General features: G+C 29.6%; 2 protein-coding genes and 1 long non-coding RNA gene across 5 annotated transcripts; 2 read left to right on the top strand and 1 right to left on the bottom strand.

The window, feature by feature from the left end:
- Positions 1–5069: 5069 nt before the first annotated feature.
- Positions 5070–6728, top strand: LOC111278588 (uncharacterized). The gene is made up of 3 exons (XM_022865192.2): positions 5070–5415; positions 5614–5809; positions 5994–6728. Exons 1-3 carry the CDS (start codon positions 5309–5311, stop codon positions 6474–6476), a joined length of 786 nt encoding a protein of 261 aa, XP_022720927.2. The 5' UTR covers positions 5070–5308; the 3' UTR covers positions 6477–6728.
- Positions 6729–12119: 5391 nt separating this feature from the next.
- Positions 12120–13501, top strand: LOC149517643 (uncharacterized). The gene is made up of 3 exons (XR_016344077.1): positions 12120–12922; positions 13076–13150; positions 13252–13501. It is a non-coding gene; the product is annotated as an uncharacterized LOC149517643 (long non-coding RNA).
- Positions 13502–13692: 191 nt separating this feature from the next.
- On the bottom strand, positions 13693–15472 carry LOC111278587 (uncharacterized). 3 transcript variants are annotated; one of them, XM_089764796.1, is made up of 3 exons: positions 15107–15472; positions 14170–14451; positions 13693–13966 (listed from the first exon to the last, which is right to left on the bottom strand). In XM_089764796.1, the coding sequence occupies exons 2-3, from the start codon at positions 14415–14417 to the stop codon at positions 13960–13962; spliced, it is 255 nt and encodes an 84-aa protein (XP_089620922.1). In that variant the 5' UTR covers positions 14418–14451; positions 15107–15472; the 3' UTR covers positions 13693–13959. The 3 variants fall into 3 exon arrangements, with proteins under 3 accessions (XP_089620922.1, XP_089620921.1, XP_022720926.1); XM_089764795.1 differs by having other exon boundaries at positions 13693–13950; XM_022865191.2 differs by lacking the exon at positions 13693–13966 and having other exon boundaries at positions 13995–14451; positions 15107–15470.
- Between the last annotated feature and the right edge of the window lie 578 nt (positions 15473–16050).

Below are 16050 nucleotides of genomic sequence, written 5' to 3'. Positions count from 1 at the left end.
AGTAGTGCTGGCTTCAAAATGGACCAACCCCCATGTCTAAATTACAATAAAATCATATATTTGAGGTTATAACTGTTAGTGTTTAATTCCAAAAATATGAAAAAAAAAAAAACTAAATCAATTGCTATATTTCTTCTTTTTCTAGAGAAATTACTTTCCCTGGATCAATAATCAATTTCAATTTAATAAAAAAAAAAAAAAAAAACTTTGAAACAATCTAAACAGGTAACAAACAAAAGTAAAATCCTTTGAAAACCCAGAGACACAAAGTTCTAATTTTATGTAAATTTTAAGCTAGAATCAGCTGAAATGCTCCATAAAAAAATCAAAATAAAAGTTATAGAAAAAAAAACCAATTATGAATTTAAAATTAAAAAAAGATAAAGATAAAATTTTGGTAGTCTGTACAAAAAAAAAAAAGCTAAAAATTACACCAAAATTGCAATTTTATCCGGATGTCAAATCTCTTTTGAAGAAAAAGAAAAAACAAAAAAAAAAAAGACAAAATAATTACCTTCGACAAGACTCAGCAATTACCCTGCAAAGATCATCAATTGAAAAAGAATAAGAGGTAAAATCTCAAGATTAATACGTCATTTGAAAAGCCTCTCAAACTACCAAAATGATGATTCTCTGTTGAAACAACAAAGGATGACGACTGCGCTTCTTCCTTAGCAAGCTCTTCACTTATTTCTTGCAATCAACCCAACTTTTCTAAGTACTTGACCTTAAAAATTACTTTTTAACCAACAAATATATATATATATATATATAATCTAAGAGGAAAAAACAATTAAATCAAAAGAGAAATGGTTAAGTTTGGATTTGGAATGAGAGACGAAAATTTTTATGGTTGTTAATATGACGGTTCAATGAGAAGAAGTTTTTGCATCCGCATGATTTAAAGAGAGAGAGAGAGAGAGAGAGAGAGAGAGAGAGTTGAAAAGTGTAAAAGAGAGATTGATGGAATTAAAATGGAATTTAATATAAAAATAAAGAAAATTCAGTTGACGGGATAGCTTTGTTTATATCAACAGTGACATAATGATGATGTGACTTAAATACCACATTGATGGAAAAATGTTTAACAACAACCCCCATTCATGAACAAAGATTTTAATTGATATAGGTATAGGGAAAAAATCCATCTTTTCTACGTCCCTTTATTTCAATACACGAGAAAACTAAACTATTTGGATTAAAATGTGAGCCACAAGTTTGAAGTTTAGAACATCAAAATTCATCATTTTAATTATTTCCTTTCTTTTTTTCCTTAAGATGATAAAGCAATCTTATACAACTAACATCATTATGGCATCATCATTTTCATTTCCAATAAAAAACTGAGTATTTTCATCTTCAAGAACCTGTATTTGTACAGAAACGAGGAGATTTACAACAAAGAGTTTGAGATATGGCCACAGTATTATTACCAACATCAGCAAAACGTGACCAACTACTCGTTTCAAGCGGGTCCTAGTCGAATAACTAGATGGCTTATAACCTCTCTGATAAGTGGCCTTCGATATCAGCAGGTTTTACGGTTATGAGACAAGGAGGCATGAATCGCCAAGATTGTGGAAACCAAGCTAAGAAAGATTGGGCACATTTGAGATGCAGGACTTGGTGCACAAGTTGAGGGTTTCAGTGCCAAATTCACGTTAAGAGTACTTGAGTTCCTGTTGCTAGAAGGCGAGAGAGGCCACCAGAACTCGCAGCTTTGCAACAAACACAGTAGCGGCAACAGCAGCAAAAAAATTTTTCAGGAACACAAAGAGAGTAAAAGGCTTACTTTTAACTACAAAACTTTTGTTCCGTTTGTTTGTAACTTTTTCTGTTTCGCAATACATTGATTGACTTCTCAAGTTTTAAACTTCAAATTTTTTGCTCAAATTTAAATCAAACAATTTTTACCAAAAAAATCTGGATAGTGCTTTTTCTAGGTTTTATTGGGTTGATTTGATTTTTTTTCAAGTTTTGATGCTAACCTATCAAGAATTTTCACTGTTTTAAGTAAATCTCAAACAATGTTAATCACAGAGGAGAATTGGAAAATACAAGAGATCTTAATAAAAAGAGAAAGAGAATAAATGAATTATGACATGGCATTAAACTGATTTAAAATAACGTAATAAGTGAAATAAGTTTAAAACTACCTTATTAAAGAATAAAGATCTCAAATTACTCGTTCCAGAAAAAACTCCAGCTATTTGGTGCTGAAAGGTCATGAAATGGCTTTAGCAATTTAGTTTGTTGATGTTACTACAATATACCAATACTATATATCAAGTTCATGACTATGTTTTAATTTTGTGATGAAAATTACTGATTGCATTATGCCCCCTTCTGGTTTTTTTTTGAGACTAACAGCATATATATTGTTGACTGAAGATGAAAGTTAGAAAGATAACTATGCTAGAAGTGTTGCTGGCAGTGGGTTTGAGGGAGAGACCCTGTTGGCGTGTGACATAGATGATCAATCTGGCAATGGTGGCAGTGGAAACACTCCACTGTGTATCATGCTGCAGAATGCTTTTATTAATGCCTGAGATATATAGAAACTCTAGGAAAATTAAGTAACAGCAACGATGCAAATAGTGATGGAGAGGAAAAGAAATTAAAAAAAACAAAAAGAACCCTAGCTGTAGCATTATTTGATCCTTGAAATCTGGTTCAAAAAGTTTCTGAAACATTCTGCATTGTATGGGATTCTAAGGATGCCAGGGTTTTCATAGCCAACCTCTTGAGCAACCATCTCAAGCAACCCAACAAAGTATTCATTTTTGAACATGTCGATGTGGATCAAAAACTTTGCGAGTTCCTTCTCCTCCGTCCCAACCATAACCGGAACATACCCTTTCGGAACAGCTGCGCCACCCTCCCGTTCTTTCTCTCTACCCTGCAAATTTAGTTTTCTGCAAGACGCTCTCCTTCTCAACAATTGCCTCAGCATTTTTCTTTCTTCGTTTATCAGATATGCTGATGCCCCGGTCGATGCTCTTCCTTGTTATACATAAGAGGCTTCTAAGCAGATTGGCTGATTGGTTTATAGTCAGCGTAACGGTCAGTTGAACTTCATTTTCATGAGCATGACCTTGAATCGGTCAAATGCATCGATCATACATTAATTTTCTTGCTGGAAATGTTTCAAGTGCCAGTCATACGCAGCTACGTGTTTTAAATTCTTTATAATAATAATAATTATTTTGAAGAACTGATTGAGAGGATGTCTCATTTGTACCGTCAGAGAAGCTTTCATTGGGACTTTTAATCTGATAATTAATCAATACTTCTTTGATATGAGTTGCACGTGTAACTCCACTTTGACCAGTTCCTCCAACAAGTTGCCGTAACTATTCTGAGCCATACTTTTTTTTTTTGTTCAACGTCATGGTTATGAAGTTTACACGAAATTCACTGGGAGATTCGCCTTAACGTACTTAATTTAGCTGTCAAACTTCAACTTACATCTACGCAAAAGGAAAATTACAATTGTAATTTCTAAGTCAATCGATTAACGTATCAAGATCTTTGGGCTCAATTAAGATGCGCACGTCATTTAATGGAACGATTTGTCACCTGTTAAAGGGAAGGATTCATCTAAGATTTTGTCGGTGAATTTTTCTCGAATTTCACACGTATATTTTTTTTAATTATCAATTATTTTAATCAAATCATCATTTTTTTATCTTAAAAAATATATTTTTTAATTAAAAATTTATTAAACCACAACAATAGTATTAAATTAAGTCTTAATTCAATTTGTTTTATGCTAGTTCTCATGTTTTCCTTTAAAAAAAAATTCCAACAGCAATAAAAATCAATCTAGGGCTATATCTGATCTAAGCTGAAAGCTAATTCAAACCTTCAAATTTAAGGAACAATACCCGAGCCATCAAATTTACCTTTCAGCAGCTCCTTTTCATTTTCCAGGTTCAATTTAAGAGGAACAGCTGCTGTCGACTGACCCAGGACAAACGTGGAAGAGGAAAGAGAAAAACGAGTGAGGTACAAAAGCCCATCATGTGGGAGCCAACTGAGCACTGAAATTCAAAAGTGGCCCACTTTTTTCTGACCTTTGGAGAGCCCACTGACATGACCTGGTGTGAATACTGGGTTAGTGCTTCGTCTACTTTATCCGCCCAAAATGGATGCAAATTTGCTGCCCACTTTTTTGCCCTGAGGTTCTCCATTCTCCGGAGCCTACTTTCCTCTAATTCTTTTGAAAAAAGTTCGATACTAGTACCAGTAAGAATTGCTACTTATGAAACATGTTTAGTACGACAACTTCTTTTTCTTTTGTTTAGAATTGGATGTGACACGTTTTGTTCAGGAAATTGGTTCACCAGTGCCATCTTTCTCTTCTTTTCCTTTCTTTTGGCGTAATTTTTTTTAATGTTTATAAGCATCTAATTTAAAATTAATTAATTATAAATAAAAAATTTTAATTTAAATATAAAATTTTAAAAATTAAATATTAATTAGATATAAAATAATATTATTTTAATAAATTTTTTTTTTTGTATAAACATAGATGAAAAAAATTTAATTGATGACAAATTTTTTAAAAAAATTTTAATTTTGATATTATGTTAATTATTTAATTTAAAATCAATTGATTGTATGAATAAAAATATAACTTAAATATAATACTATAAAAATTATATTCATTAAATATAAGGTAACAATATTTTAATAAATGTAAAAAAAGAAAATGGGATTGTTAGCTAAGTTATTGTGTTAAACATTTATTACTGGATATTAATCGACATAGAATCCTGTGCTATTAATTTCTTTATATAATTATAAATATTAAAATTTAAATTTAAAATTTATTATCCAATTTTGACTTCTATTGTCAAATCGATTTTATTTTAAGTTTTTTAAAACTAAATTCTATTTTTTAAATAAAAATTATAAACTCATATATATGGAGTCAACTGTTCGGTTGCATTGCAAGTCTACCCAAGAGTTAATGAGAAATTTCGTGACCTTAAAATTTTTAAACAGGAAATTTCGTGCTGTCAGATTTGCAATTTATATCAAACTAGCTACTAAACGTAAAACATTATACGATTTAATGAGAATTCAACGCTTTATAGTTATCATCTTTGAATTTCACAGAAGGATTCGACTTTCAATACCAACTTGAATCTGCCTTACACAATGGCCTAGATTGAAGGCGTTTAATTACTGAGAGTACTTTATTCGCCTAGCCATCACAGTCTTCAAAGTATAAAATCTGAAGCTTCCATCTCGCGTTAGGGAGGGGGCAGCCTCTTCAACAAAAGAGTACAAAAGGCATTAAATGCCGCCATTAATGTCTGCTCTCAAAATTTTTCTTCATTCTTTGATTCCTATCCACACCAATTACTTGAAGATTGTTGAAAAGTCTATGTCATCCTCATATACGCAGTAAAATCTTCACGCTCGCACACAAAAATCATTCACATTCATAGTATATTCTAAAGGATTTTTAATGTTGATCAATTGGACCATGACTTTCTTGGAATTAATAGACTCTTATTTATTCTTAAATTTCGTTTAGTAGCATTTAAAACTTTAATTTGCTTTCAATTTCCTTTGCCTTGCCCTTTTTCTCTTTCTTTGTAGCCTACCCTTTTTGTGCTGTTGGAAACTGTGGGTGAACTGTGAAGGCTTGGAAATGGCAACAGAAGTGAGTCGTTCATTGGCGAGGGTATTGAGTGGACACGTCGAAGAACAGCCTCAGATTCATGCTGGGAATTCAGACAGTTTGATTACAAAAGACTTGCTGGGAAGTTTGTCAAAGGCTGATATTCAACTTCAGGTGAATTTGAGATCTTTCTTCCTTTTTCTTGTAACAAATCCCAAGTACTCATCTATGCCAATTTTTCATTTCAAAGGATGGATTTTTTTTTTTTTGGTATCTTCCTGCTGCTTATTTATTGAAGTTTTTTCTCTGTAATTCATGATCTAAGCAGTTTTTGTTCCATACTGTTCTTTACATGCAGCCAGGGAAAGTACAGACACAAAAATTCAGCTTACATAAGTCACCATTATCAGAATCAGCATCCAATTGTTCTCCAGATGGAAAAAACAAGAATTGGTTACCAAATACGATTCAAGATTCCAAGCTTCAAAACTTGAACTTTCCCCCAATTAGCTTTTTTGAAGACATGACTTCCGTGGACTTAAAGCTCCTCCAGTCTTCAACTCCAAGCAGTTACCAAAGCGTCTGCACTCTTGACAAGGTTAAATACGCCCTGGAAAGAGCAGAAAAAGAAACCATGAAAAAACGTTCATCAGCACCAGAACCACCTTCATCGCCTTCAGCATCTTCATCAACACCAGGAATGTTTGCAGCTGCATGCCCTGGTTGCTTGCTATATGTGATAGCTTCCAAGACAAATCCCAGATGCCCTCGATGCAATTCTAGTATTCCATCTTCCCTGGCTGTGAAGAAGCCTAGGATTGATCTCAATGCATCATTTTAATCCTTTCTGTTTCTCTCTCTCTTTGAATATTGATTGGAGGCCGGAGATAATTGTAACTCTATAATGCAACATAGGGTCGTTTTCCCTTCCAGTCCTGCCAATATTTTGGTTCTTGAAAATTTAAACATATAGGTTTAGATTTCTGGTTTCTTCAGTATATGGACCATAATGGTGATCATATCCCAGAAAATTTTTTAGTTTTAATTTATGTGTATTTTGGAAATAAAGAAACTTAAGATTTCTTGATCTTAACTTTTTTTTTTTTAACAAAAGAGATTATATAAAAATAAATAATATTATAAATATTGATATTTAAATTTTAAAAAATAATTAGATAAATTAATTGAATTAATCGTTAGATTCATTTTATTAGGGGAACATTTCATTTATTATTTTTTAGCTATAATTATTTCACATTAATGTTTAGGGTTTTATTTTAAGCTTTTATACGGATGGTGAGTTAGAGTTTTAAATGGAGAAAAAAAATTAATTTTGCTGAACTATTTTAAAACCAACATTAATATTTTTCATTCAACATTAAAAGTCTAAACATCAATAAAAAATAGTTGTTTGAAACTCCACGTCACCTTCGCCACGTGTCTGGCTGTGTCATTTAATGCGAGCGTGGCTCGGGGACGGAAACTAAGCTTGTTGTTTTCTTTTCCAACTAACGACCAATCTCATTAATTGAAGACTTTGATTTATGGAAAACGTTAGTAATTGTGGCAAGCAACGCATTTAATTCACTACGTCGATGTGTTGGATTGTAGTAATTGGATTTATTGCATCAATCAGGTTGTAAAGATAAAGAGTTTTTTTTCTTTTAATTTGCTTCTAAAAAATTTTAAATTATATTCTCCTTTCGTCTTAATTTATTTTATTAGTATTAATTTTTATGAAATTCAAAAAAAATTTAATTGAAAATAGTAAATTAAAAAATTTTTATACAAATGAAATTTCATAATTTTTAATATAAAAATAAAAAAATAAAAATTTTAGATATTTAAAAAATAATTTTGAGACATCCTAAAAAAAAATATAAACAAAATAAAATGAGACATGAAATAACAAAGTTGCCAAGTAGGATATTTGTTATTTCGAGTTTAATTTTGTTAAGGAATGTTTTAAACACATTATTTAAATTAATTATATAAAATATTTTTATTTAATTATTAAAATAATCAATTATTTCACTTAATAAAATTTTATTAAAACATATAATTATTAAAATCCTTAAATTATATCAGTTTAGCTTATTTGTTTTTCAATTCAATTCATCAAATTAAATATAATTTTGAATTTTTATTTAGATTTGAAGATGATTTAATGTAATTAATAAATTCAAATCAGAGTAAATCATGTTTGACATGATCATCAGTAAAGTCGGATAAGATTTGGTCGCTTTCAATTATGATATATCTCAAAATCCTGAGTTTCGAGATTTAAATCTAATTATATTTAAGTTTGATTGTTTAATTATATCTTAATTTGTTAATTGATTATTTAATGATCATAATTTAATTATGAGAGTATAGTTGATTATTTAATTAATTATATAAATATAATATTTTAGTTTTAATTTTAATTACAAATAAAAAAGATTGTAACATGTTTTATTTTTTAATTAATTTTTTAATTTTTAATATACTTAAAAAAGTGTCATTTTACTAATTTTATTTGTGAAGTCTAAAACCTGCAATAATAGCAGGTTAAATAAATTTTCTTAAAAAAGCCAATTATGTTTTTTTTTTTCATTATGATTGAGTTTTAATTATGAGATTAAATCTAATTATTTGAAATAATTAAAAAAAATCAAACATCGTGATCTAAAAAAAATTGAATTTAAAATGATTTAAATATAAAACAGTCTAAACTTAAAAATATTTTGAGCTCACAATCATTCAAAAAATAAAAAGTTTAAACCTTAGATTCATCAAAACTTGTAAGATTTTAATTTGAAATATTTTGAACATGTATTTAACAATTTAAATTTGAAACGGTTTAAATTCAAAATAATTTAAACTCTTTTGAACTTGTAGAATTTAAAATTTGAGTTTTATTGACGGTGATCTAAGTATGATTAGTTAAGAAATTATTTATAAATATTTTGACAATAAATGCATCATTTATTGATAGTTAATGCATTGGGCACCCATTAATGAAGCTCTAAAAGGAAAATCAGTTGAAACCTTGAAAATCCAAATTATTTCTATGGTAGGGAATAGGAGTATAAATAAATAGAGTTTTTGATAAATTATTTGTTAATATATTCAGTTTTTATTTATTTATTAAGTTTAATAAATGATTTTGAATAATAATTTAATATTTATTTATTAAACGAATTGAATATAAATAAATTTTTTTTTTATTTTTTATATTCGTGAATAAATTTATTTAAAATTTATTTAAAATTTATTCATTTATTATTCGTTTATAATAATATTATATTTTTATTTTTTATTTTTATTTTATTTTAAAATTTATTTATATTTATTTGGATTCGTTTATATTTGTTTACAATTTATTTTTTAAAAAATTTATTTAGTTATAATTTATTTATTATTCATAAATATGTTAATATATATATTTATAAATATATTCATTTAATATTCATAAATTAATTCATTTAATTTAATTTAATCGAATATGAATAAAATATGAATAATATTTTCTTTAAATGAATCAAATATGTATGAATAAAAAAAATTTTAACGAATATAAATTAAATATGAATACTTTTAAAAATAAATAAATAAATTACATATTTTTTATTTGTTTCTGAACGATTTGTTTACAACTATAATAAAAAAGTGTGTGCTGATATTTTATGATGCAAAAGTTTTCTTTTGTGGCCTTTTATGACGCAAAAGTTTTATTAGGAAAATAAAAAAATAAAAAAAACCTCTTTTGTTTTGGGTAATAGATGAAACACGTTTTGCCATGCCATTATTTCGTTTTTTTTTTTTTTTTTTGACAAATAAAAAAAGGTTTAAAAACGACAAATTTTCACATTCACGTATAAATGAAAAACTAGTGTTTTATTTGTTGGGATTTGTCCCACTAATTAATTTTTTTATAAAATAAATTTAAATTAAATAAATTATTTAATATTTAAAATTAAAATAAAATATATCGTGATAATTTAAAATAAATAATTACTGATAACAACAATCTATTTTTAACGGATTTATAAATGCGAAAATAATGCTTTGGAGTTTGAAATTTGGTTCTGAAGCAAACTTCTTAGTTACATTAAAAGGCTCTTATATCATATTGGATCCGTTAGATTTTTTTTTTTTTTATGATTTCAAATTATAAAATAAAGATAATTCTTCTTTATTTCACAAATTTGTTTTGTTTTTTTTTTTTTTTTGAAAGATTTGAATCCAACTTTAATAAAAAAATTTGAATCCAAAATTTTATTTTTCAAAATTGACCAGATAAGATCCTTGAAAACAATATTCAACGAATCTTCACGCATTTTGAGATAACAATGAGGCAAAAATTAATGAAAAGAATAAATATATTACTTACATTTTTGCCGATTATTTATTCAATATATTAAAGTTGTATTCAAATCACTAATTGTAGAATTGAATCACAATTTTAAGAGTGTGTCATAAAGAATGATTTGGTGGTTATTTAAGGCATTTGATTATATAATTTAGAGTTGGTTTTGATTTTTAACATATGTTCGGATTAATCGGTTCATTTAAATTTTTAGGAGCTGTTTAGATTTTGAATTAATTTTAATTGAAATATTTAAAACCCTAACTAATTTTTTGGATTAATTTTAGACTTTGATTTATATTTAATTGGGGGTAATTTAAACCTCTTAAATTATTGGTTCATGTTGGAGTATTAAAACTGTCAAGACAAATTTTTCTTATTTTTTTATGTAAAATAAAAATCATTAACTATTAATGAATGGATTAGTTTGATATCCAATGATCATTTTGATCAAATGATGTAAATAATCAAATATTTTAAATATTATAATTCAATGTGCTATCTTTTTTTCCCCATTCATTTATTCTAAATTTATGGCATTGCATTACTATTCTTTAAATGTCATTACATTTACAAATTAAGTTTCTTTTGTTAATATTTGTCGCTCAAATCAGAAGCTGTTAATAGAGTGAGAGAGTTTGGTTTTTTACCTTTGGATGTCAACTCTAATCGGACGGCTAAGACAATGATCCGTGTGATCTGGGTTTTTTTTTAAGGTCGGGCTGTGACCCACGGAGAAATAATGGATTGGGCTATTGCAATTTAGAGTCGGATCTTTCACCGACTCGATTTATTAACTGGGTCCTGCTGTTAAACCCGGCTCCGAGTTCGTCACAAAATACTTAACCCTTAGCTTCTCTGAAAGGAATTCCTCCTTTTTTTTTTTTTTTTTTTTTTTTTTTTTGTCTAGGTCAATAGAATATGAGACATGTAAAATATTTTTCATTTTCATTTTTATATTTTATTTATTTTTGTATTTTTATTTAATAGGTGTTTCAAATTCATCTTTATTTTTAACTCCATAACATTTAATAAATATAGATAACCTCTATATTTATAATTTTTTTTAAAAAAAAAATAAGATTTATTTTTTTTTATTTTATACATTTAAATAGTTTTTTTTATAAATATATATTTTTAAATATATATTTATTAATTCTAATAAATTTAAAATAAAACTCACATTATTTAATAAAAAATTAATTTATTAAAAATATATAAATATATAAAAATTATTATACAGATATTATATTACTCATCTGTCTAGTACTCGTATCCCGTAAAAAATCTAAGATCATATTCATGCTCATTTCTATTTTCAAAATTTAATATCCATTCTAACCCCAGAATAAAAAAAAATGGGAGTAGCTTTTTTTGATTTCTTTCCCATCATTTACCACCATGGTATGAATTTTTTTTTTGTTCCTATTGAGTTAGAGCTTATTTTTTAGAAGATCAAATGGAGTAATCGATCTATTTAAGAGTTGAAAAGTCAATTCTAACAAGAATTGCAGCAGAGGGTTTTACCTGTTTGAGTATTGTTTGAAAAAGTATCGATTTTATCCTCAAACTTTTGGTCTAACAGTTAAAGATGTAACAAAAAAAAAAAAAGTGTCGATTTTTCTGCTGCTATTAAGTATTTAGCAATGGTTGAGGTGATCTGATTTAGGATAACTTTTAGTTTTCTCGGTAGATCAATTTTCTTCTGTTTTTATTTGGTTCTAGTTTGCTTAAGTGGAGTAAAGCTGATGCCCCGATCAGTGAAAAGTAGAGATCTTTGAGACAACAGTGACCTTAAGTCAACAGTTTTTATGAATTTCGGTGGAAATGTTACATTGTGTGCTTGCATCAGCCATGAACTGACAAATGTTTTAACGATGAATCATTTGTGTTACGTGTTCGATGTTAAAACTATACGTCGCATTTGATTGAAAATTTTCTGACAACACTGCTTCATAGACTGCAAAAGCAAAATTGTCATTTTGTTGATAGCTATGTGTGAGATATATTTAAAGTTTTAAACCTTAGTATTGCGCTCCTAAGATAAAAGAAGACCTATTATAAGATTAAGGAGTGCAAGCGTCACGAATCGAGACTCAAGTTTTGAATTTATGCAGTTTCAGAATTTGGGTATTCATTCTACCAACATCTCGAATCAATTTGACCGTCACGGTTTACATTCTTGTGAGGTATTGTCCGCTTTGACCCTCTGACCTCACGGTTTTATCCTACAAAAGACGTCTCATAAGACGGAGGTGGTGTGAACCCTTTTATACTACAGGGACCTTCCTATTATATTCGATGTGGGATTCAAAACTCTTTTTTAGGTCCGTGATATTTTGACGGAGGTAGTGTGAACCCTTTTATATCCCAGGGATCCTCTTATTATGTTCGATGTGAGATTCATGACTCTTCCTTAGGTTTGTGATATTCTCCCGCATCCAATCTCGTGACGCTCTTGTCACGGAGGCTGACCACCCTACCTGTCTCCCTTGAGGTGCTTGGCGTTGATCGAACGGTTTAGGACTGGCTCTAATACCATTTGTCACGGGTCGAGACTCAAACTCCGAACCCATGTGGCTTCGGGACCCGGGCATTCACCCTTCCGACGTCCCGAATCAGCCTGATTATCACGGTTCACACCCTTGTGAGGTATTGTCCGCTCTGACCCCCCTGACCTTACGGTTTTGTCTTACAAAAGGTGACTCATAAGGCGGAGGTGGTGTGAACCCTTTTATACCCCAGAGACCTTCTTATTATGTTCGATGTGAGATTCAGAACTCTTCCTTAAGTTCGGTTCGTGACACAAGAAGCACACTTTGCACAAACTCACCCAATACAAGAAGGCAAGGACGGTCTTGCTGCTCAAGGAAAGCGTCGTTATGATCGCAAACTATCAGGTTATGGTGGACACAAAGCCTGTTTTACACAAGAAGGTAAAAGATTTATCTTTGATGAGATATTGATGTAACCCTTGTGTGAATATGAATGTTACTGTGAAAAGAACATGAATAATTTCTATTATACCATTATGTTAATCCCTATCAAGATCTATTCCATTTGTGAATGAGTTTCAAAATTTCTAACAGGCATAGACTACTAAGAAGATCTAGCTGAGGCTACAGTGCAAGGATTGGAAGCATGTATCCTAACGCCCAATCAGGGTAAACAACTGCTAAACTTGAATGTAGTATGAGCTTGCCATTCTTTGTTAGCTTTACCACATATGAGATATTCTAACTCTTTGTTGGTACTGTTTCCCCAGAGATGCAAGCACTATGAGATTGGTGGGGACAAGAAGGGCGAGGGGACATCTTTATTCTAAATGAAAATTTGCCACTATCTTAATTGTTTTGCACTTGTTGGAACCAAAACCGGCATGGAAATTTTGTTTACATTGTTTTATTGCTAGTTTTATAAAACAATGTAATGGTATCAGTTTTGTTAGGTTCATATGTCATTGATATTCTCCCAGAGTCCACCCCTACTGCTTAAATGTAAGTTGATTTGCTCAGTTTCTCCACATCATCATTTTGGAGATAGTCTTTGCTCTGATTCCTTGGTGATAATCAAAAGTTTGAACATCAGTACTTGTAGAAGGAATTCCTCTGGTTTTATGCTATGAACTAGATTGTGATCAAGAATCCGATATATGCCAAGTGAAACACAAAGATTTTATTCACCATCAATGCTACAGCAAACCAAGTGGCGAAGATTGAGTTAACACAAATCTCTCATTGCGTGTAACTGATAAGTCATATAAGAGAAAAGTATTGCAACTGCAAGATTTTTAGCCATTGCAATCTTAATGCTTAATGCATGAAAAGATGAAAGCAGTTACAATAGGACATTGTCTGACCAGCATGAAAGTTTGAAACAACCGGAGTCAGCAACTTCGAGATTAAGAAAATTGGCTTTCTTCATAAGATTAGTTCAACAAAATATAGTTTACAGAACAATTCCACTGCACAGATTAAACCCTGTATAAGATCAACGAGAAGCATAAGCTGAAACAAAAGAATGTACTATAAATGAATTGAGGTTTTTTTTTTTTTTTTTTTTTTTTTTTCAAATTTAAATACCCTAAAACTGTCTAAAAATAAATACTATAATAATAAAAGTGACAAGTAATTTGCCATAAGCATACTAAAGGAATTTCAGTTTTCCATGGGACAGAGACGACCTTGCATGCTGCAGTTTACATGTTGCTTTCTGCATTCCATTAAATCCTGTACACGTATCTGTGGCCCCTAAAGTAACAGCAAAGTAAAGGTAGATAGTACAGAGGAATGCCAAGAGTCCCAATGCTGTTAAGAGGAATCTATGCCTCTGAACAAGTGTTGACCAGCTACCCAACTCATCTTTTTGTAATTGTTTCCTCATTGATCCTGACCTCCAATGGGGAGAAGAAACAATGCTTTCAAGAGCCATAGCTTAAAGACTAAAAGTCCTTAGCCAATGTGACCTGAAATCATGCAGCCGATTGCTTCATCACCACAGGTAAGAACAAGCTCAAAGACAAAGAACATAGGATGTAACAACTATTTTGGAAAAAACCAGAAGAACATCATGCTAAAGCATTAAACTACCAACAAAACAATGAAAACAAAAGATGGCAATCAGAAATAACCAATTTATCAAAAGAAGATTGATAACATTGTACCATCAAATGTCTCAACAGGCAGGAAAACCATAATTTTCAAATAAAAAATATACCATCATGAATTAGCTTCATCAATTCTCATATCAGCAAAGAATAAATTTTTATTTTCCCTTTCACCTGAAAACTATTTTATGCTCTAATTATTTCTAATAAGACAGACATTTGACCCAAAATGTTCCCTTTCCTGTCAGATCACAACAGATTCTTTCTATTCCTCATTCCCGCCAATGGAAACATGTTATTGTTAGCAACACAGATGCTTAAAAACCCAAACAGAGAAAAGCCTTAGGATCAAGTCAAATCTACATGAAAAACACATCCGACCACAAACAATTAACAACATTGTTAATCAACGAATATTTCTATCAAACAAACATCAAATTCCAAAACCCATCTTTATCCTTAACAATAAATAGAACCCAGATCTGTAAATGAATCAAAGAGTTAAAACACATACAACTGAGAATCAAGGTTGGATCAAACGGAAGAAGCAAACAATGGGTATATTTCTTGATGCCTTCTCTTTATAATCACTCTTCTTCCCTTGTCTTCTCCTTCTGTCACGGTGCAAGGGACGTTACAACACAAAAGGAAAAAAAGGTGCTTTATTGGCAAATCTGTCACCAACCATGACAGGAACAAAGGGAAGCGTCGAGAGAGATTTGAAGTGGAAGGCTTTTGATTGGTTCAAAATTGGGAGGAAGCTCTGACGATGGGAAACGTCCAAAGGTCGTTTAATTATCACTGACTCGGACCCAGGGACGGTGGGAAAGGGTCAGTGCGCTCCACCGACCCTCCTCACATTTGGCGTTTCCATCTAATTTTGATTATTTTATAATTACTTAAGCTAAGTTCTAATCTTAACTATGTTTTTCATTTTTTCTTTTAAATGAAAGTTTTAATCTTAACCACGTTAATTGATTAACCATTTTTAATTTTTATTATATAATTTCTTAATTTTTTATATTTAAAATTATTGAAAATTAAAAACTCAACAGTCCATAATGAACCATTATCACCTTCAATCCAATTATATTATGAGTGCTGGTAAATTTACCGTAATTTTTTTTCTTCACACTTTATTTTTAAAATTTTTTTTAAAGCAAAAATACTTAATTATTTTTTTATTTTATAAAATTTTTAAAAATGAGTTTCTGAAAAATTATAAATCTTTTCGTAAAAGAATTTTTAAAATGTCAAATAATTTTTTGGAAATGTATTCTCAAAAGTTTTTAAGACCTTCTACAAATTTATTTTTGTAAATTTTTAAAAGTTTTGAATATCAATTTTCGAAAACTTTAGATTTTCGGAAGTTTTTCAAAGTTTTTGACATTTATTTTTGAAAAATTTTAAAATTTTTTAAAATTTTATTTTTAAAAATTATATAATTTTTAAAAAATT

Source organism: Durio zibethinus, chromosome 8, assembly GCF_047325235.1.
Source record: "Durio zibethinus cultivar Kanyao isolate XHJ-2024 chromosome 8, ASM4732523v1, whole genome shotgun sequence".
In the NCBI taxonomy this organism is placed as follows: Eukaryota; Viridiplantae; Streptophyta; class Magnoliopsida; order Malvales; family Malvaceae; genus Durio; species Durio zibethinus.
The sequence above is the reverse complement of the archived record's forward strand: the minus strand, read 5'-3'. Positions and strand labels throughout refer to the sequence as shown.